This window comes from Myxocyprinus asiaticus, chromosome 32, assembly GCF_019703515.2.
Source record: "Myxocyprinus asiaticus isolate MX2 ecotype Aquarium Trade chromosome 32, UBuf_Myxa_2, whole genome shotgun sequence".
Classification (NCBI taxonomy): domain Eukaryota; kingdom Metazoa; phylum Chordata; class Actinopteri; order Cypriniformes; family Catostomidae; genus Myxocyprinus; species Myxocyprinus asiaticus.
Window position 1 is genome coordinate 10,366,154 of NC_059375.1, and position 23,118 is coordinate 10,389,271.

The window sequence follows — 23,118 nt, forward strand, 5'->3', positions numbered from 1 at the left end:
GTTTTTTATATATATATATTTTTTAACACTTTCGCACATGAGTTTCCCCTGTACTGACGGATCCCGCAGTGTGAGTTTTTAAAGGTTTTAAAAACCTAGCCCTTCCACTTTCCCAGCACCAGAAGTGGTTAGAATGAGTGACAGATGGAATGGGAGAAGGCTCGAGTGGACTGACTAGTTTGTATATTCTTTGTTTGACATCAGAAAACATGGTTGCATCAAAACAGTCAGCCCCAACGCAAACGGCTTTAAACTTTTATTTAGTGATTATTTGAATATTTGCAATATAAAAAATAAAGATATTATGATGTTGAAAAGACTATTTGAGCAGCTGGTTAATTATGACAACCGCTTCAGTCGCTTTTTTGCTGGTAAACAGCAGCATGAATGCAGATCGCACCGGAATGATCGTACGCCTCTTGAGCCCAGCCTTGTGTAATGACACCAGTTTAATCATACATGCAAAAGGGTTTTAATAATTACATTTTATTTAAAAATGCTATCCCATGGGGGCCTGGGTAGCTCAGCGAGTAAAGACACTGACTACCACCCCTGGAGTCATGAGCTCAAATCCAGGGTGTGCTGAGTGACTCCGGCCAGGTCTCCTAAGCAACCAAATTGGCCCGGTTGCTAAGGAGGGTAGAGTCACATGGAGTAACCTCCTCATGGTCGCTATAATGTGGTTCACTCTCGGTGGGGCGCGTGGTGAGTTGTGCGTGGATGCCGCAGTGGATGGTGTGAAGCCTCCACACGCACTATGTCTCCGCGGTAATATGCTCAACAAGCCACATGATAAGATGCGCGGGTTGACAGTCTCAGACGCAGGCAACTGAGATTCGTTCTCCGCCACCCAGATGAGGCGAGTCACTATGCCACCACGAGGACTTAGAGTGCATTGGGAATTGGGCATTCTAAATTGGGGAGAAAAAATAAATGCTGTCTCACATTTTCATGTCTAGGACTGGGTATCGCCAGCCACCTCACAATACGATACATGTTGTGATACACAATGTCACGATTCAATATATCATGATATTATGATCCAATTCTGATTTACAAGCTTTCAATTCCAATTCATTTGGGTATTTTTCAGTTATAATGTATAATTTGCTCACATAGAGTATGGATGAAATTCTCTTTCAGCTAATGCCAAGGAGAGCCTACAAGCTTAGCATAACGCGGTGGTTCCATAGACATTCCATGGGCGGTACTGTCGTAACACGCTAGTTGACCATTGCACTCTCTCTTATGATAGAGCCGTGGAGGTTGTTGTCTCAGTAAATAAAATAATCTCTGCACACACAACAGCACTTCCATGATAAAAGGGGTGTAAAAATGCATCAGTTTGATGATGAATATTCGATACGTAGATTATGGATTTAATAATCGATTCTAATTACTATAATACTCAATGCATTACCATGGCCGTCTTAGATTACATGCGCGCTCTCGCAACAGACATATGACTGAGGAAACAAGTGTGCTTGTTCATGCTATACAGAGTTCAGTTTTCTTCGTCATTATTCATAACAGCGAATAGCGCATTTCTTAAATGGCATTGGCAATTTTCACTCTCGCGTGATGTTGCATCTTCAGCACTATTGTAGGTGTAAGTGCAACACCAAAAAGTTAAAATAAAATAATACTGAGTGGACCTGTAGTATTGGATGTTGCGTCCATACGAGCAAAACAAGTTAGTTGTTGTTCTTTTTTCCTCAATTACAATATATACCGTAGGTACTCAACAGAAATGATACTAGTTACCGTGTGCAGTACGGCCTCGATAAAACATTAAATTCACATACATGGCAAAATCACTGCCAGGAGGCACAGAGTGACTTATTATAAATTAGAGTTATTATAAATAAAAGTTAATATTATTATTTGTATTCTATATTTTACATTTTGATGTGTAGAAGGCGACCTAACAATGCAAAATGAATGTCAACATTAAAGTTATAGCTTAGTTAGCTCATGAATTTACCATTGGCAAAAAATAAAAAAAAATTAAAAAAAATAAATAAATATATATATATAGATGAAAACTGTTGATTCATAGATACCGTAGTTTGTTTGTATGTTTGGATATATGTGGAAAGTAAAATACATCCAGAAGATTCACAAAAAGCCATGTTGCGCTTAGACTGGTAATTACAATGTGTCCTGTAAGATCATTGTTAGTCATGTGGTCTGATTATACTGTATATAATTTATACATGATATTTATATGCTTTTAAAGTTACAGAGGGTAGAAGACAATAGTTCATAATAGTTCCTTAATTACACGTCTGAGCTGGTAGCTTATGTGCTGCGTGCTTGGCTCTTGCACAGCAGGTTGCAGGTTTGTAAATCATGACAGCTTATTTTGTTTGTTTGTATGTTTGGATACATGTCAAAAAGTAAAATGTAACCATCAGATGAACGATATGCCTTTATTGCAGAAATACATATTTGACCTCATAAATAGTAACATATTTTCCCTATCTGTCGCTTACTCTACGTTGTGTCGATGCAGTGACACTAGGGGTCACCCTTGGGAGCCCCAAACACCTCTGCTTTTTGAGAAAAGGCCAATGGGAATTAGCAAGTGGAATTTGCATGCCACTCCCCTGGACATACGGGTATAAAAGGAGCTGGTATGCAACCACTCATTCAGATTTTCTCTTCGGAGCCGAGCAGTTGCATTCAGTGTACTGAATTCAATTTCTCCCTACCGATCACCTCAAACTGCTAGATTTTATAGTGTATTTCAGCGGCTTCTCCCCCTCTCCCATTCCTCAGCACGCTTGCTTGCCCCAGTCGGGCTCTCGGATGAGACCGCTGGCTTGTCTCAGGGCAAGTTCGACCTCTTATTTGGGGCCCGGGAAGACGATGAGCTATCGAGCGCAGCATCGGAGAGTGCGCTCATCCACTCTGATATGGAGGCTTCGGCTGGGCTTCCCCCTTCGGGTGTGGTTGCCCAGTCTCAGGCCACAGAGATGACGGACATGCTTTCCCGGGCAGCTGTGAGCGTCGGGCTAGAGTGGAACCCTACACTCTCTCCTGAACCCTCACGGCTCGATGATTGGTTCATGGGCCCAGAGCGCCGCTCATGGCCGCGTCCCGCCCCGGTTCCTTTCTTCCTGGAACTGCATGAGGAGCTGACAAGATCGTGGGGGGACCTACCAGGTCCCGATCTTTCAGCTCCCCTGCTCTTACTACCCTCGTTGATAGGGCGGCCAAGGGGTATTCGGTGATCCCCCAGGTAGATAAAGCGCTCGCGGTGCACTTGTGCCCACAGAGCGCCACCACCTGGCATGGGCACCCGAGGCTCCCGTCTAGGGCCTGTAGGTTTACTTCATCTCTGACAGCTAAGGGTGGAGGGCCGGAAGGAGAATCTTTTGTTTCATTTTTTGCCGCATGCACAAGAGGCTGCGGTACCCAAAACTTCAACAAAAGAGTGGTTTCCTTGTTCTCTGGGTCACATGTCAGGTGCGCACGGGTGTCGTCACGACTGCCGTCCACCGTCTCATTTTGGAAGGTTTGGCGCTCCCCGCCCTTGCGCGCCCAGCTGTGGCACAAACATGCCCACACCGGGTTGGTTCCAACGGACTGTGGGGACGATGTTCCTCCTCCCCCCTCCTCGACCAATCTTATGGTGGGCGTCAGGAGCCAGGTAAGTGCTTCGATGTCTTTGGACTCAGCACGGCCATGGGGTTCGAGCCCCCTTGACGTGGCACCTCAGGCTTCGCCCTGCTGCAAGGCCCCACCCGCCGGTACGTCCGACGTGATTATCCCTTTGGTCCCCCTTGCCTGGAGTTTGGACGCGTGGCTCGCACTTTCCAACCCGACACGATGGCTGACCCAGACCGTCCGACTCAACTATGCGATTCAGTTCGCCAGGCACCCGCCCAGGTTCAGTGGCATCCGCTTCACCTCATTGAAGGGCGAGAACGCCGCTACCTTGCATGCAGAGATCGCTACCCTTCTACGGAAGGATGCGATAGCGCCTGTCCCTCCGGCCAAGATGAAGAAGGGGTTTTACAGCCCCTACTTCATTGTACCGAAAAAAGGAGGTGGGTTGCGGCCAATCTTGGATCTGCGAGTTCTGAACCGGGCCTTACACAGACTCCCGTTCAAGATGCTGACGCAAAAACGCATTTTCGCGAGCGTCCGGCATCAAGATTGGTTCGCGGCAGTAGACCTGAAGGATGTGTACTTCCATGTCTCGGTCTTACCTCGACACAGACCCTTCCTGCGGTTTGCTTTCGAGGGCCGGGCATACCAGTACAAGGTCCTCCCCTTCGGCCTGTCCTTGTCCCCTCACATCTTCATGAAGGTTGCAGAGGCAGCCCTTGCCCCGCTAAGGGAAGTGGCTGTTCGCATCCTCAATTATCTCGACGACTGGCTAATCCCAGCTCACTCTCTGGATGTATTGTGTGCACACAGGGACCTGGTGCTCACAGACCTCAGCCGACTGGGGCTTCGGGTCAACTGGGAAAAGAGCAAGCTCTCCCCGGTTCAGAGCATCTCTTTTCTCGGCTTGGAGTTGGACTCAGTCTCGATGACAGTGCTGACTAAAGGCATTCAGACAGAAGACAGTGGTTCCAATGAAACTTTTTCAGAGGCTCCTGGGGCATATGGCATCCTTAGTGGTGGCCACACCGCTCGTGTTGATGCATATGAGACCGCTTCAGCACTGGCTTCAGACTCGAGTCCCGAGATGGGCATGGCGCCGCGGGACACATCACGTGGTCATCACGCCGATCTGTCACCGCCTCTTCAGCCCTTGGACCGACCTTGCATTTCTACGTGCAGGGGTTCCCCTAGAGCAGGTCTCCAGGTCTTCGTGGTTACGATGGATGCCTCCAAGATGGGCTGGGGTGCCGTATGCAACAGACACACAGTTGCCGGCTCCTGGACTGGCCCGTGGCTGTGTTGGCACATCAACTGCCTCGAGTTGTTGGCAGTACTGCTCGCCCTGCGGAGATTCCAGCCGTTGATCCAGGGCAAGCACATGTTGGTCCGGACGGACAACCCAGAGATGCGCAATTGGATCAGTGCTTTCCTTCCTGCAGGAGAGGCTGGAGGGGCAGCTGTACCCCTCCACCTTGAAGGTGTATGTAGCTGCCATTTCGGCACATCATGATGCAGTGGAATGTAAGTATTTGGGGAAGCATGACTTGATCATCAGGTTCCTGAGAGGCGCTAGGAGGTTGAATCCCTCCAGACCGCGCCTCATCCCCTCGTGGAACCTCTCTGTAGCCCTTCAGGGTCTACGGGGAGCTCCCTTTGAGCCCCTGGAGTCAGTTGAGCTTATGGCACTCTCTTTGAAGACTGCCCTCCTGACTGCGCTCACTTCCATCAAGAGGGTTGGGGACCTACAGCCGTTCTCTGTCAGCGAATCATGCCTGGAGTTCGGTCCGGGTTACTCTCACGTGATCTTGAGACCCCGACCAGGCTATGTGCCCAAGGTTACCACGACCCCTTTTAGGGATCAGATGGTGAACCTCAGGAGGAAGCAGACCCAGCCTTGGCATTGCTGTGTCCAGTGCATGCTTTACGCATCTATTTGGATCGCATGCTGAGCTTAAGAAGCTCAGAGCAGCTCTTTGTCTGCTTTGGTGGACAGCAGAAAGGAAGCGCTGTCTCCAAACAGAGGATCGCCCACTGGGTCGTTGACACCATCATGATGGCATATCATGCTCAGGACATGCCGCCCCCCGTGGGGCTACTAGCCCACTCTACTAGGAGAGTAGCGGCCTCCTGACACTTATGGCTCCCAGTCAGTTAACAAATTCCACTCTTTTTGAGAAGAAAAGAGAGGGAAAAGAGGTCTCGGTTGGGCTAGCCTGTCCCTATAGTTGGGCAGCCTACTTATTCCTAATGGACCGTTCGACGCTCATAAGAGCGTTCGGGGAGGTTATGTGATGGCCTGGTGCACTGGCTACGAGGCACACAGCAGTCTGCCCGTCACACACCGGCAGTTCACGTAATGCAGTTCAGCTAGTTGTGGCATTTTGTATAGGGCCACCTAGTATCACTACATCAACACAACGTCAAGTGAGTGACAGATAGGGAACGTCCTGGTTACTTTCGTAACCTCGTTCCCTGATGGAGGGAACGAGACTTTGTGTCCCTCTTGCCACAACACTGAACTACTCGCTGAAATGGCTGGGACATTTTGTCGGCTCCTCAGCACAAATCCTGAATGAATGGTTGCATACCAGCTCCTTTTATACCCGTATGTCCAGGGGAGTGGCATGCAAATTCCACTCGCCAATTCCCATTGGCCTTTTTTCAAAAAGCAGAGGTGTTTGGGCTCCCAAGAGTGACCCCTAGTGTCACTACATCAACACAATATCCATCAGGGAACGGAGGTTACGAAAGTAACCAGGACGATATTAATTAAATTAATAGGAACATTCAAAACAAATGCAGACATTAATTCAGCATTGCATGGTTTTTATTTGCATTTCATTTCATTTTGCACTGTGGCTGGTACTGACTCTATGTCCTGTAAGATTATTGTTCGCCGCGATTTGGGTGGTGGAGTACGAATCTCAGTTGCCTCCACTTCTGAGAGTCAGCCCGTGCGTCTTAACATGGCTTGCTGATTGCGTTACCGCGTTGACCTAGCGCGTGTGGAGGCTCATGCTATTCACTGCATCATCCATGTACAACTCACCACGCGCCCCACCGAGAGCCAGAACTACCTTATAGCAACCACGAGGAAGGTAGCGCACATGACTCTGCCCACCCTGGCAACTGGGCCAATTGGTTGCTTTGGAAGCCTGGCTGGAATCACTCAGCACACTCATGATTCCAGGGGTGGTAGTTAGCGGTTTGCTTGCTGAGCAACCCAGGCCACCTCCCAGATTGATTTTATGAAAATGATGTGACTGTGGTGATATCTTCGCAAAATGATATACTGTGGTTCATTACACGTATCGCGGCAGTTCATAGGTGAAGAGATTTAGTTGCTCTCCCAAGCAGATGATGTTTGTAAGGGTTTTGAACGTTAATGCTCTTACAAGTTTTAAATCAAGAAAACCTACCTCCCTCCTTTAAACCTTAAACCTAAACCGAATCAACAGAGCAAGAAGAAGCAAAGATGAGATGAAAAATTTAATTGCTGAAGCAACCACGTCATTTCTATGACACTTTTGGCTCACGGGTTGACTGACATTCTCTTCAAAACTTGTACCCCAATCTTTTACATTGCAAAGTCTTTAGATGTCAGACCAAAAAGTATGTGTTTATGAACTGATAATCTGCTGTTTTATTTGTAATTTTTGTGAAAAGGAATAAAGTTATTGTAGTTGTAACGCCTCTAGTATTCATTACACGAGGAATGTGGCACATCCCAAACATCCCGCGCACATCCCAAACTTCACGTGCAGAGCACATATGGTGAGTCAATCTCATTGGACGAATTTGAATAAAGCCCTACACTGTGAAATTACCTGTTGCACTTGCAGCTCTTCAGTTTTTCTTGTTTAAAAAAGTTTGTATAAATTGTGCATAAGTTTGCGCTCTTCCTTTGAATAAATTATACATCCAGAAGATCCAAAGTGTAATAATTTTATTTAAAGAAACAGGTAGTTTATTTTATATTGGATAAAATGGCATTGTTTCCAAACCTGTTTGTAATTTAATTTAATGAATTTGTTTTATATGTAAAAAAATAAAACAAATGATAACATTTGTTTAAAAAAATAAAATAATAATAATAATAATAATAATAATAATAATAATAATAATAATAATCTTGACACTCTAAATATAAACACTAAAATCCAGAGGTCAGATATGGATTCTTTTTTTTTTCACCTGTTGTATGTGACCAGAGAACATGAACTATTTTACTGTATAACTTTTTTTTTTGAATCATTTATTATTTAAGTTTATGTTGGTGTTGGGTGATTTTCATTTGCGTGTTTATTGCAATTTTGAGATCACATTTGGGACAGTGAATTGAATTTCATGCAATTGAAGGGTTTGGCTTTAGCAGCTTTGAACCACTCCATTCCCCACCAGGCAAATCATTTGATCACAGTATTTTGTCCCTCTTTTGGGTGAAATGGTACATACATGGATCCTATGATGGACAAAAATGTATTTGTACCTTATCTATCCCTAAAGGGTACATATTAGTACCTTAAGGTGTAACTTTGACCCAGTGAGGGTACAACCACATAAGCTGTTCCCTATGTGATCACAAATGGGCCCCGTCCGTACCCTTTTTTCTGACATTGTATGTACAAAAAGCCACGTAAAAATCATTTTGCTAAAATTTAGGTATACTAACATAATTCTTAGATACCAGGTTTATTGATTTGATAGAGTTGTTGATTGTTTATTTATTTATTTTTATTAAACATTTACATTTTTTATTTTAACAGCACATAAAGTCCCAGATTGAACTGGTTCAAACAATGTCATCTACTATGAACTTAATCAAAGTCTTTTTAGCAAGTCAGTCCACTATCGGCCATCTTTGGAATGCTTCCAGGAGACTATTTCCAGTCATGACAGTGCAGCTCCTATCTACTTGAATGGGGGAACATCGAAATCTCAAAAACGGTTGGTGAAGATTAAGATCAAAGAACATATTTCAAATCAGCAATAAAATGTGATAATATTAGAATCATAAATTGTGCTTCTTTACCTCAGATTACGCTAAAACACGCAATATTTCCGGCTTGTATAGCTAATGCGCATGTGCGTTAGCAAGTTGATTGACAGGCGATGTCTGTATCTAAAAGGTGATTGGCTCTTTTACCTGTAAGGCGGGACTTCCTTTCTACAGCGTCTTGGTTGGGCATTCTAATTTCTCCCATTCATTTACATAGAAGTGCCCCATCTCTGCTAAATATTCTCTGACTTAATAGTGATATAGTTAATGGGGCTAAATGGGTTTTTCTGTTGTCTTTTTCATTGTCTTGCAGGGTACTGCGGCCAGTCGAGTACACTATAAAGTAGATCTGGAGCAGTTTCCTTACAGCGCTAGTATCTTTGACATAGAGGAGAACTCAGGCAGTGTTCTCACCAAAGTCAATCTCAACGAGGAGCCCAACACTAAATTCAATGTGAGTACACCACAACAACATTTTTATATTTTATTTTTTTAAACCCCATGAAATGGCTTGACACATATAATTTTATGATCTGTGTTGATGTATTTCCTGTTAAAACAGGAATATGAGGCAGGGCATATTAAATAGGCATATGTAATATTTAAATTTTTAAAAACCAGTAGGCTTTAGTTTACGCCACAGCTGTAAACCATGATTTGTTACTTGCGATTACTTAACAGAGAGCATTTTATTGAACAAAAATTGGTGAAGTGCAAGATGAGTCATCAGTATGTTTGGTCCATTTTCACAGATGAGAAATACTTCAGTATAGAATATTGATGACCTCAAAGCAAATAAACATGGACTAAAAAATAAAATAAAAAAATACAATTTTGAGTCTTCAGTACGTAAGGACACAAGCTTTGTACAACCTGAAGTTGTTTGTTTGACTTAAGGCTTGGAATAATTGTGTTTTCCCCAATGCCAGTTTTAGTCCTCCTCGTTTTTTCCCAAAATTGATTTTCTCCATTTCTAAACAGTTGGCGGTTATTGCTTACGATGACGGGGAGCCGATGAAGTTCAATAAGAGTCTTGTGGAGATCACTGTCCTGCAGCCGTCAATCATTCCTGTCTTCACACAGGAGGAGTACAGGTGAAAACACCATTGTCCTCTGCCCCCGCTACTGTGCTTTCACACTGTGATATGTTGTTCTGAACCACGGTAGGCTGGCAAAACGTCAGCTGCAAGCTGTTTATCACTGTAGCCAGGCAACAAAGCTTGACATCAGAAAGTTCGATATTAGCAAACAAACACAAAATATCCATAACCAATGGCACATTACTGGCGTATTGCATTGACATCAGCCACAAACTGTATAACATGTTATATGAACCAAAGCCCCCATTTAATAGAATAGTGTGTTTTCTTTATGCACAAACCCAATCAAACCTAAGTCCGCATCGAAATCTCTAGTGTGTGAGCAACATTAGTAGCGCATTTTATTATGGTATAAAATGCTTATGGTATCTGATGTATTTCAAAGACAAATAGGATGTTGGGCGGGACGTGATTTTATACATTGGGAATTCATTGGATTCTGAGAAGTAAGGGTAGGGGTTTAAAAAATTGTCAGCCAAAAAGAAAAGTTGTTTCAGTAGGCGAAGCAAGTTATTAATTTTTTGTTAAATGATTCAAAAGAATAATGTGCAATGATGAATGATACACAATAAGGACATACTGTTGTAATAAAGTAAAATAGGGTCCATTTTGATTTCATGTTGACTTTAAATCAGCACCATGGCAAGATCCAGTCTTTAGCAGTTTTATTAAATATAAACTGTCAGCAGAATTTTAATCATAAGCTTTATGAATATGTATAATAGCTACAAGGTAAAGTGTGTTGCAAGTGTATAGCATATATACACACTATTGTTTACTCAAAGGACATTTGCACTCCATCTGAGTGCATTACAGCTGCTTTATTCAATTACATGTTTAATATATTTGACACAAGGGGTAATCAGTTCAGTTCACTTGGTTTCCGAGGCAAATAACACTTTTACTGGCTTGCCTAAATTGATTTCAAGCTAGAAAAATTGCAGCTGAATTTATTACACCATCTATTCACTAGTATGTTCAAACACAGATGGCACTGTCTGTGCAGATGGATCTGCGATTGAAACATATTTTATTTATTTTGTTTGTGTATATATATATATATATATATATATATATATATATAAACAGTTGTTTACTGAGTATTTCTTTCTTGCTTTTAGTAAAAAAACTAAAATCTAAACACCCTGAGAGAGTAAAATGTAAAAATACTTAAGATATTTAGTGAGGCTTATGCTTAAAACATGCCATTAGGGTAAGAAATATAAACTTAATTAAACAATTGTCTTACCCCATTGGCAAATAGGTTTTAAGTAAAAACCTTGCTAAATTTAGTTGCATTTCTCTGAAAACAAGACTTAAAGTCATTTTGCTTTTCACGTAAACGTATCGTGTTTTAAGGATGTTTACTTCATTTTTACTTGACAACAAGACGTGAACACTAAGATTTATTTTTATTTATATATTTGCATTGTAGTAGTTGTATGCAGTATTGCAGGTTTTGATGAGCTACAGGGACCAATGAGGTTAAAAATGGCCTTGATAACACAAGACCTCCTTATGTATTGATTAATCAGAGCCACAATATACAGTGACAGAAACAAGAAGATAAAAAGACTTGGCTGAAGGTCTGAATTAATGCCGTGCCCTACAGAGTTGCAGAAAGGTCGTAGTTGATAGTAGCTTTGCGGTGCAGCAAGAATAACAATAGCTTTGAGATGCAGTGCTCTGCCAGCTCTTGATTATGACCAGTGGACACATTAGCTAGGTGACTGTTGCCCCTTTGTGGTGAGCACAGGGCTGGCTAGAGTCCCACTCATCTACCCTGGCTTTAGTGGATCAGGAACCTGGTCTGGGTGGGATAATCTAGAGGCAGACTTGAGATAGCCCTGCCTCCATTATTATCTGGTCACAGCATTTAGGGATGGTAATAGATAGGAATTTAAAGATTCCAGATCCTTATCCTCTTAACCATTCTTTTAGTACTTTTGAGGAATTATTTGGAAATAAGAAATGCAATTTTTATTGCATTTAGTGCCCTCAGCAGCCTGTTTATAAATGTATTTAGAAATGCATATAATACAATTCCTTTTGCATACATTTTAGAGGCATACATGCAATCCAGTTATAACTATACAGTATATTAAACAAAAAATCTACAAACAAACAAGACATGTGATAACATATTTCATTCATTATTTTATTTAATAAAATTCCGCTGATGAATTAAAAACTCATGTGTATCTTTATCTAGACATTGTCACATGAACAACCAGTTAGTAACAGTACTGCCTGATTGAAGTCTCACAGGTCTGAAGTACAACATTACAACAATAATAGTTACAGAGACAGTTTAGACTGTGTTATGTAGGCTATTGTTGTACTTCAAGCGTGTGAGATGTCATTTCATTAATAACTTGCGCATCAGTATACGATTAAATCAGTAACCGCTCTGACTGATGTATAAGTGTTTTTGATTCACTACAAAGAACCGGCACATAAGAGTCAACTGAATCTGACTACACCGGAAGCGGTGTATATTTGCACTGTATATTCAAAAATTGCAAGTGTGAGAACCGTTATCGGAACTAAAAGTCATTAAAATCATGTGGTTCCGGTACAGTTTTTAGGATTGAAGTAGGTTTGTTTAGTTTACACAGCACACATACTCATTAGTGAGAGATAGTAGAAAGCTGTTTCAGTTACCAGGTACATAGGCGGAGCATGTGAGGCTGGGCAATGCTTAGCCTTCCCCTGGCCACGGGCATGATGTTTGTATTAATGCTTATTAGGAAATTACTATTGAAGCTCCAGGATAACACTGCTCATAGCTGCACCAGTAAACTGTCTAGGATCAGTTTTCCCACCTCATATACAAACTTTTATTACAAGCGTAAAGGGAAAGCTGACTCTAGATCAGTGGCTGTGGCCAAATTCATCTTAAAACGAAAATCGCTTGAGTCACTGCATGGAGAATGTCTTAAATAGGTGCGGGACCACTTTAAAAGGTGAATGCAGGTCCAAACGTTTCTGTTTTTTATTTTATTTTTATTTTATTTATTTTTTCTATTTTATTTTGCTGCATTAGCAGAGTGCTTACAAATTTTTATTTAATTTGCTGTTATTCCAATAAAATAAACTGTGCATATTTGCTTGCTGTAGCGTAATATTGAGTTGCCAAAATATTTATTAATAGGAGTAGCCTACTGGCATCTGTGTAAATAACAATAATTAACCATTTATTCATCTGGAAGGTTTTGTATGGAGTGTGAACATTTACAGTTGTTTGTAGATGCAATTTAATAAAAAATGTTGTCTTAAATGCAGGGGTTAATTTGAGATTTCAGAGGTGGAGAACCTTACAATCGTGTGATTGCTGTTATAACATCCATTCAATAAAAAATATGGGTGTCTAAATATATATATATATATATATATATATATATATATATATATATATATATATATATATATATATATATATATATATATATTCATTGGCCTGTATGCTATTTCATAGATTTTATTTTTTATTTTTTTTCAATGAATCTCTTTGATTGGGATTCTGTTATATAATTTGTCTGTAATTATTTAACTTAATTGTGAATATAGTTATTTGATTTAGTATTTTACATTAAATAACAAACATATATATATATATATATATATATATATATATATATATATATATATATATATATATATATACACTATTTATTCTATTTTTTTGTAATGATATCAGATGTATTTTATGCATTTTATAAAAATCCGATGACAGCTGGGAATAGTTTATCTTCTTTCCCGAGGTAAGGCATCATCTTGCCTTTGAGCATGCTAAACTATCCAGTTATTTTACAATTGAAAAGTAAATGCACATTCTTAAGGGTGTACGGCTTTAAAATAATCTAAGCAAAATTGCTACTGCATATTGATCTCAGAAATGGGTGAGCAGGTGATTCCATACAGTAGGCTATTTTGTGATTTCTATGAATTAGAGATTAGGGCTGCAACTAATGATTAATTTGATAATTGACTAATCTAACGATTATTAGAAATATTATTCGGGTGATCATTGCAATGATTAATCATGAGCTCTTAACCGACTATTCAGCTTTGCCCCGACTTAAAAGGTTGTATTAAACGTGCTTACTAACAATAAAGAGGACAAAATCATCTTTTCAAAATACCTTTAAATAACATTCACTGAATTAAAGGAAAAAAATACTTTTTAATAAGTTTAATTCAGTGCTTAATTCAGTGTTTAATTCAGTTTAATTCAGTTCTTCAATAAGAAATTCACTGCAAAAAATCCTATTGTTATCAAGTGTTTTGTTTTGTTTTTCCATTTAAAATTGTCTAAACATCCTTAAAACAAGATACATTTACTTGAGAAGCAACATATAAGATATATAGACTTGCTTTAAGAGAATGTATCTTAAATATAAGTGTATTTTGTATATAAGTGTATTTTGTCACTTGGTTATACTTCTGCGAGTGCAGTAAAGACAAAATATACTTATATTCAAGATCCATTCTCTAAAAGTAAGTCTAAATATCTTATATGCTGCTTCTCTGGTGAATGCATCATTTTTTAAAGGATTTGTAGATATGTTAAAATATTTGTATTTTTAATATTATATTCAACGTTCTCAGATAAAAAAAAAAAATTCTTCTGCATTATAGTTCCTAAAGTAAAATCAAAAACGTATTTTGTTGCAGTGTATAATGGGGCAAAGACTACCTTCTCTCACCTTCTGTTCACTTCAATCCTTCTTTAACTAAAACAAAAAACAAACACTCTCTTCTTAATAAAGCTGCATATTGCTAATTTTCTTCACGATAAGAAACACACAGTGACACATATATTATGATTCAATAAGTTGCGAGCCATCACGTTATAATCTAGCTGCAGCAGGCGCGTGTGAGGGGGATGAGCGTCCCCGCGACAGAGTGTGCATCAGCTGGGTGCAGTTTCAATCTCTCCCCCATAGAGCGGATTTCTTCACGCGACTCATAGAAGCAGCGCTGACCACACAGAGAAATGCCAGTTTCGGAGTTTGTAGGTATTTACATGAACTGCTTCCTTATTATCTAAACTTTAATAAAGCTATAATGCATGAAATATAACTGCATTAAAGTTATAACGCTGGGATGTTTCCTTTAAAGATGCTCGACACGCAAGTTTTGCTTCAGCAGATCAGGAACTCCGGCTGCGCTTATTACACAACGAGAGTGCTTTTGTATTTACTTTTTTATTTTATTTTTTTATTTTTTATTTTTTATAATTCCCTCATACTTTGCGATCTACATCACCTAAAGCTGTTTGGAGGGTTTGGAGTGCATCTGGACTGTGAGCTGTGTAATTCTTCCTCTCCACAGTCAGGTGCGAGCTGCAGCACTGCTCTAGAGTTTCATATGATCTCATGTTACGTTAAATGAGATTAAACGACCATGTGACAACGAAAATTTTTGTCGACAACACAGCCCTATTAGAGATTGGACCACAGAACTATAGAGAAGCAGAACGCACATCTGTATGCAGGGGTGCACTGTCTCGCGCCGTTCTTGAATAGCTGCCTCTACCAGCATGTGGAACTGCTGAGCGAAGCAGCATAAAGAACTTGAAAGTTTTATGAGCAAGTATACTTGTGAAATGGAGCCGAAATGTGTGAAATGTGTCAAACAAATCCCGTTTAGGAGCATAAAAGAAATAGAATAGATTGACAAACAAGCAAAGGTGTCGGACTGTTGCAGCCCAATTTAAGCCCTAACTCAACTTGATTTAAGTTTGGCTCCAGATGGCAATAACTGTATTTAAAGTTATTATTAATGTTATTATAAGCCTATAAGCCTATTATTATATACTATTACTTTTTAAGATGTCATATGTTTGCAGATTGTTTACCTGTTGAATAATAAAATGGGCAGAAATATGACATTTACACTGATCAGCCACAACATTAAAACCACTGACAGGTGAAGTGAGTAACATTTATCTTGTTACAATGGCACCTGTCAAAGGGTGGGATATATTAAGCAGCAAGTGAACAGTCAGTTCTTGAATTTCATGTGTTAGAAGCAGGAAAGTCATGAGCGACTTTAACAAGGGCCAAATTGTGATGGCTAGACAACTGAGTCAGAGCATCTCCAAAATTGCAGAACTTGTGGGGAGTTCACAGTATGCAGTGGTTAGTACATTTACATTTATTCGTTTGGCAGACGCTTTTATCCAAAGCGACTTACAAAAGAGCAATAATATATCATAAGCGATTCATCTTAAGGAGACAGTGGTATGAAAAATGCTGCATTACAAAGTTTCACTAGCATCAGAATAGTAGTATCTAAGACAGATTAGAGTGCAACAAGAATGAATATATATATATATATATATATATATATATATATATATATATATTATGAGTGCATGGTTAAGTGCTTATGGAAAAGATGTGGTTTTAGCCATTTTTTGAAGGCAGAGAGTGAGTCTGTGTTGGGAAGGTCATTCCACCAACGTGGTACAGTGAAATCGAAAGTCTGGGAAAGTGTTTTGGTGCCTCTTTGTGTTGGTACAACAAGGTGCTGCTCATTAGCCGACCACAGGCTTCTGGTGGGAATGTAGCTCTGCAGAAATTATTTTAGGTTCGCTGGAGCAGACCCAGTGATTGTTCTGTATGCCAGAATCAGATTCTTGAATTTGATATGTGCATCAACCAGCAGCCAGTGAAGAGAGACAAGGAGTGGTGTAACATGCGCCCTCTTTGGTTCATTAAAGACCAGATGTGCTGCTGCATTCTGGATCATTTGCAGCGTCTAATTGCACATGCAGGAAAGCCTGCAATTAGTGTGTTACAGTTCCAGTCTAGTTATGACAAGTGACTGAACAAGAAGTTGTGTGACATGTTCAGAGAGGAAGGGTCTTATTTTCCTGATATTGTGGAGTGTAAATCTACATGATTGTGCTGTCTTTGAGATGTGTTCTGTGAAATTGAGTTGGTTATCGATGGTTACCCCTTTATTTCTGACCATTTTGGAAGGCGTTATTGTAGTTGAAACTAGCTAAACGGTGATGTTGTGTTCAGTTGCAGCTGGTGTTTCGAGCAGTCACCATGGCATCGTTGGGCTGGAAAGACAGAGAGAGCTGTGTGTCATAGGCATAGCAGTGGTAAGAGATCCCATGTGCTTTAATGATGGGTCCCAGTGATGTTGTGTATATAGAGAAGAGAGGTGGCCCAAGCACTGAGCCCTCAGGGACCCCAGTAAGTAGCTGATGTGACTTGGACACCTCACATCTCGAGAGATAGAGCTTATACCAGTCAAGCACAGTTCCTGTGATGCCCAGAGTAGAGAGGTTGGACAGTAGTATCTGATGGTTTACTGTGTCAAAGGCTGCAGAAAGGTCCAATAGAATCAGGACGGATGATTTGGATCCAGCTCTCGCCTGTCTCAGTGACTTAGTGACAGGCAGCAGGGCGGTCTCAGTGGAATATCCACTTTTGAAGCCCAACTGATTGTCATCCAGCAGATTGTTCTGTGAGAGATAGGCAGAGATCTGGTTGAAAACTGCCCTTTTAAGTGTTTTTGCCATGAATTGGATGAGAGAGACTGGTCTGTAGTGTTCTACTTGTGTTGGGTTAAGTGCATGTTTTTTAAGCAGCGGGATTACTCGAGCCTGTTAAATGTAGTTGGAAAAATGCCAGTAAGTGGAGATGTGTTAATTATATGTGTGAGTGCAGGTAGGATGGACAGATAAATGGCTTGGAGAGGGTGGGAAGGAATGAGGTCAAGGGGAGAGGTGGTGGGGTGGTTGGAGAGGAGACCTCAGTGTCAGTCAGAGGAGAGAACATGGAGATAGAAGAGCTGCATACAGGAGGCGGGTGTTTGATAGGGTGTGGTTCTGACCTGAACCACAACCTTATTAGTAAAAATATGGTGAAGATATCAGCTGTCAGTGAGGTGTCAGGCGGTGGAGGACAGAGGAGTGTGTTGAATGTTCTAAATAAGCAGCGAGTGTCTATGGTGCTGTTGATCTTGTCCTGGTAATAGGACGTTTTTGCAGATTTAATGTTATCTATAAAAGATGCAAGCAGAGACTGATACTTACTCAGATCTATTGGATATTTAGATTTCCACCATCTCCTCTCAGCCGTCCTGTGGTCAGTCCAATGTTCACGAAGAACATCAGAGAGCCAGAGGCTGGGCGGTGTCATACGTGCTGGCCTAGAAGTGAGAGGACAGATGCTGTCTAGACAGGTTGTTAAAGTAGAGCATAGTGTGTCTGTGGCAGTGTTTACATCCAGGGTGGAAAATAAGTTTTGTGAGGGAAGAGAGGTAGAGACAGCAGTGGAAAGGCATGTGTGAAAAAGAACGGAGGTTACGGCAAAAGGAAACCAAAGGTGGAGTCTGTTTTAATATAGATGGGAAAGTCATGTTGAATTGAACAAAGTAGTGATCAGAGACATGTGAAGAAGTAACAATAATATTTGTGTTGGTACAGTTACATGTAAAAATGAGGTCCAGCTGGTTGTCCGATCTGTGAGTTGCTGTAGTGCTTAGTCTTTCCAAGACAAACAAGGCCATTAGAGCATGAAGTTCAGTGGCCTGGGGCTTTTCCTGGTGTATGTTGAAATCTCCAAGAACCACAAGCCATCTTCAGGGAAGGAGGACAGCACGACATCCAGCAAAGTTTGCCAGCTGACCTGGAGAGCAATAGATGACAACAACATTTTGTCATTTGATTTTTGTGGGTTGCATTGTAGTAATATCATGGAATTCAAAATAAGTATTGTTACACAGAGAGGAGTGTCGTGAAAATCCCTACCGGTATGTTGAGGGGTGTGAGAGAAGGAGAAGTTGTTGGAGAGAGCAGAGGGTGTTGCTGTATCCTCTGGACGTATCCATGTTTCTGTCAGTGCAAGGATGCTGAGGGCAGACTGAGTGGTGAAGGCTGGAATGAAGTCAGCTTTGTTCACAGCTGACTGGCAGTTCCAGAGTCTAACCAAAAAAGAGATCGGAGCAGGTGCTGGTGTGCAAAGTGGCTGTAGGTTGTGTGGGTTGTGTCCTGCGTCTATATTGTGTAAACTGTCTGTAACAGATAACAGGGATGAGCTTGAGGGCACATGTTATGCGTGGAGAAGATATTAGGGAATGTATAAGGAAAGTAGTGAAAATTAAAAAAGATACTTACGTGCTATGGTGAGTAGTGCATTGTCAGTGTCCTTGCTCGGTGGACTAGCACAGGTAGACCCGCTGGTCTTTACAGAAGTAGGTCTTCACATGAGGAGGGCTTCACATGATTGCTGCCTTTTCCACAGCCACTTCTGTGTCAGCATTCACGCCAAATATATACACACTTCTATCGCGTCGTTAAATGAAAAAAGCTGGACACGCCTTAAAGGTGCTATATGTAAGATTGACAAGTGTTTGAAATGGGTACTGCAGTCCAAATTCAAAATATTGGAGAGTTGTCTGCCCTGCCCCAGACTCAAAGCTCATGTGGGTTGCCAGAATGTTGATGCAAATTAGCCAACTCAGCATCCTTTTTAAAGGATTTCTGGGCTTTAAGCTATCTCCATCTTCCAAAGGCATCTCCAGTGTTTATCCTTGTTTTACTACGCCTCTGGTCATGTTGGTTTTTAGATGGATGGCGAGGTTTTTTAGGTTGGGTGGAATCTGTTATCTCTGATCCAGTTCGTTTGCTTGTTCAAATCTGACAACCTGGCGGTGTCGAAATACTATTGGTGAGCGGACAGTGGGCGGGATCACACAGGCCAAAACATAAACAGAAATTCCGGCCTGGAATGGAAACTTCAAAGTAAATATACTGGCTGTAGCATTGTTATCGGAGAAGCCAGTATTTGAACTTAGCATGTTTCCTAATTCTCTAATGACATATTATGGTAATTTTATGATTTAGTACAGTAAAAATATTACACACAGCACCTTTAATGCTGCTTAGCACAACAAAGCTAGTCACTTGGGTAACTGAAACTAAGGGTCGCGCGAGATGACAAAGGTGGAAACAAATGTGACTTCAGTACACCGTAAACAAACAATGCTAAACTTAGCAATAAATAATACTCTTAAACAAGTGAAGCACTGTTAAGAGACACACTAAAAACAATGCTACTTTCACACACAGTAAACAAACAACTCTAAACCTAGCAGTGAATACCTGAGGACAAGTCAAAACAATGTAGCACACACACACACACGCTTAAGCGTTCAACACAGTAAAACACAGTAAAGTTCAACACAGTACAACACAGTAAACAAACAGCACAAGTCTAGTGATGAATACTACTCTAAAACAAAGTGAAACAATGAAATAAACACACTTAACTGCAGACTCCTGTAGATAGATCGCTTCTCCTAACAAAAGTGGTCCAAAAGTGATCACTTACCTACCAAAAGTGGTCCCAGGAAGGACAACCGGTGTTCCAGCGACAGGGTCACCTCACAACTTACAGGACTTAAAGGATCTGCTGCTAACGTCTTGGTGCCAGATACCACAGGTCACCTTCAGAGGTCTTGTGGAGTTCATGCCTTGACGTGTCAGAGCTGTTTTGGCGGCACGAGGGGGACCTACACGATATTAGACAGGTAGTTTTAATGTTGTGGCTGATCGGTGTACTTGCATGGAAGAAGGGACCCGAGTCATCCCTTATGTAAAATGAATAAATAAACCAGGCTTAGGTGGTTTGCTACTTTTAACACAAAGCTTGTTTCTGCTGCTCAGGCTGATCTAGTTTGCTGGTTTTCAAGGGATTTTGAGCACTTGTCAGCTAGTCAGCCTGGGAGACCAACTGACCCACTGGCTAAACCAGCTGAACACCCACTTATCACCCACTTATACAGACCATCTAAACCGGCTGAAAACCAGCTTAGTCAGGCTGGGAAACCAGCTAAAACAGCTAAGACCAGCAAACCACCTTAAGCTGGTTTAAGCTAGTCTTTTCAGCAGGGAGATGTTGACTAGGGTTGCCAACTTTCTACCAGCAAAATACGGGACATTCCAGCTCTAAATACTGGCCCATTTTTAATTTTATTTTTATTTATTTTTTTAGCAGGGTACTGCGCAAGACACTGTGCAATTGTTGAAGAGGTCCACCTAGAGCTTGTCTACATAGGAAACAATTGAAAAACAGCACAGACGGACACAAAAACACGTTCGATGTGAATGGCCCCTAATACACTTAAAATGAAAACCGCTTTAATACAAAGACCATGAAGAACCAAATTGCTATAAATCTTCACTTTTAATAAACACTACTTTTTGATAAAAGAATGAATCTGTAATAATTAAAGAATTTTTATTTTATTTTTTCTGTCAAGTGTTTTCTTCCCCAGAAGTAAGCTAAGCTTAAGCCTTTTCCATTTTTAAAGCTCAACGAACCGGCTTTCCGTTTAAAATTGGGATCATAAGTTTGAAGACATCATATGACTAATGTGTTAAAAATAGCATATATACATCACTAAAAATGTATTTGGCCTTCCAGGGCCAATGTCTTAGTTGTAGTCTTAATACTGTTTTAAGCAACTATGCATTATAATGGATTTATAATGCATTTATAATGGATAATGGATAACATGGATTCTCCGTGGATTACAGTGTTGTTGTTTTGACAGTAAATAGTGTTTATCACAAGGAAAATGTAAGAAAATCACATTATTTTAATGAAACCTCTACTGTACTGTAATTTTGTACTAAAAATGCTTAAAGGGATAGTTCCCCCAAAAATGAAAATTCAATCATTGATTACTCACCCCTATGTTGGTATAATCCTGTATGACTTTCTTTTCATAACACACAGGGAGAAATTGTGAAACAAATATGTGCTCAGTGATGTCATACAATGGCAGTTTATACTTCTCCAAGCTTCAAAAGAAGCAGAAGTATCATTCAGAAGTCTAATAAATTATTCCATGAGACTCATGATTGTTATGAAAGCATACGATAAGGTTTTGTCAGAAACAACCCAAAATCAAATGTATTATTTAGTGAAAATGTTTACTGACTGCTGACCTCCTGTGCGCATTCATGATAGGGCACAAGAGCAACAGTTCACGCAGTCCTCTCCCAACATTGGGGCGTTCAAGCGAAAACTCATTTTGTTTATCTAAACACAGGTCCTCCACAGTGATAGCGACAACAGAACACAATACAGCTGCACAAAAACCAGAGAACAGAACTTAAACTTGACTGTAGAGTTTGTGGTTGAATAATTGATGCATTTCTATGCCCAGCCTTATTTTTTATAACAGAGTACTCGGAAATCAAACAGAAACATAGAGGAGGCTACTGGCAGCCACAGTCACACTGTGTCCTAAACTGATGGCAAACGACACGCGATAAAATGTTTATTTTCTATGGTAATAATATTTTGTCCTAACCAGCAGTGACGAGCGATGGTACATTCTATCGACAGCTTGTTTTCTATTTTCGGCATCGTGTGGGTAACTCCGTCTGCTGTGAATTGGCACCGGTCCAAAAACATAAAAGAAAATAAGGCTGGGCATAGTAATGCATCAGTTCTTCGACTACAAATTCTTCAGACGTGTTTAGTAAGGTCTGTTCTATGTTTTGTGTGATTTTACTGGTGTTTTAGAATCATAATGGTGATAAACAATTATGCCCTTGAATGCTATATGTTTGACAAAATTCTGCATCTGATTTTTTATTAATCTTTCCCCCGGCCACTTCTGTCAATGTAACAGTGTTCAGGTAACATTTAACAGCCAATATCTTACACAACTCACACGAAAGCTGTGTGCTTCAGGTCCATTTCTCTCGGTTTGTGAATCATTTTCAGCAGTTTGGGTGTGAGATGCTAAAATACAGGACAAAAGGTTTTGTTCCCATAAATACAAAACAATTCTGTATTATACAAGAATATCATAAGCTGTGTCCCAAATGACGCACTTGCACAAAACACTTGCACTTTTCAAAGTGTAGTATCGACTTAAATGGAACACTAACATTTGTTTTACTACACAGAAACATTTGCTGTTTTTCAGCGGACAGAAGTGACATTTCAAATGCACACAATGTCAATGAGTTGCTGCTAGCTTTAGCGTATAAGCCAATGCCAGTCCAACACTTGTTTCTGAAATAACGAAGATACTCACAGCGTGAAGTGATGGTAAATCATTCAACTCACATTTGTTAGTCTTCACAGAAATTTTGCTAGTTGCCACATTCACCATTAATTAAAATTGTTTTGTCAGGCCACCATCTTGACCAAGTAACTCCAAGGGCAAGCCGCTACCACTGAGTGCATAAAGTGTCCAACATTCCACACTTATTTTTTTGAAGAAGTAGAAGTCTGAATATTTATAATACTCTTCTCCTTGTTGCATTTTTAAATGTGAACATACTACTCACAATACAAACACTACAAAATGGTGCAGAATTGTGCAGAAGTATGCGATTTGAGACACAGCTAT

At 40.6% G+C, this 23,118-nt stretch overlaps 1 protein-coding gene across 1 annotated transcript in view; it reads left to right on the forward strand.

Annotated features, from left to right (window-relative positions):
* LOC127422864 (protocadherin-15-like) overlaps nt 1-23,118 on the forward strand; it is a 427,222-nt gene that overhangs the window by 291,505 nt on the left and 112,599 nt on the right. Inside the window, exons 24-25 of the mRNA XM_051666673.1 lie at nt 8,931-9,071; nt 9,599-9,711. Coding sequence (XP_051522633.1) covers nt 8,931-9,071; nt 9,599-9,711 — 254 coding nt within the window. The remainder of the gene's footprint in view (nt 1-8,930; nt 9,072-9,598; nt 9,712-23,118) is intronic.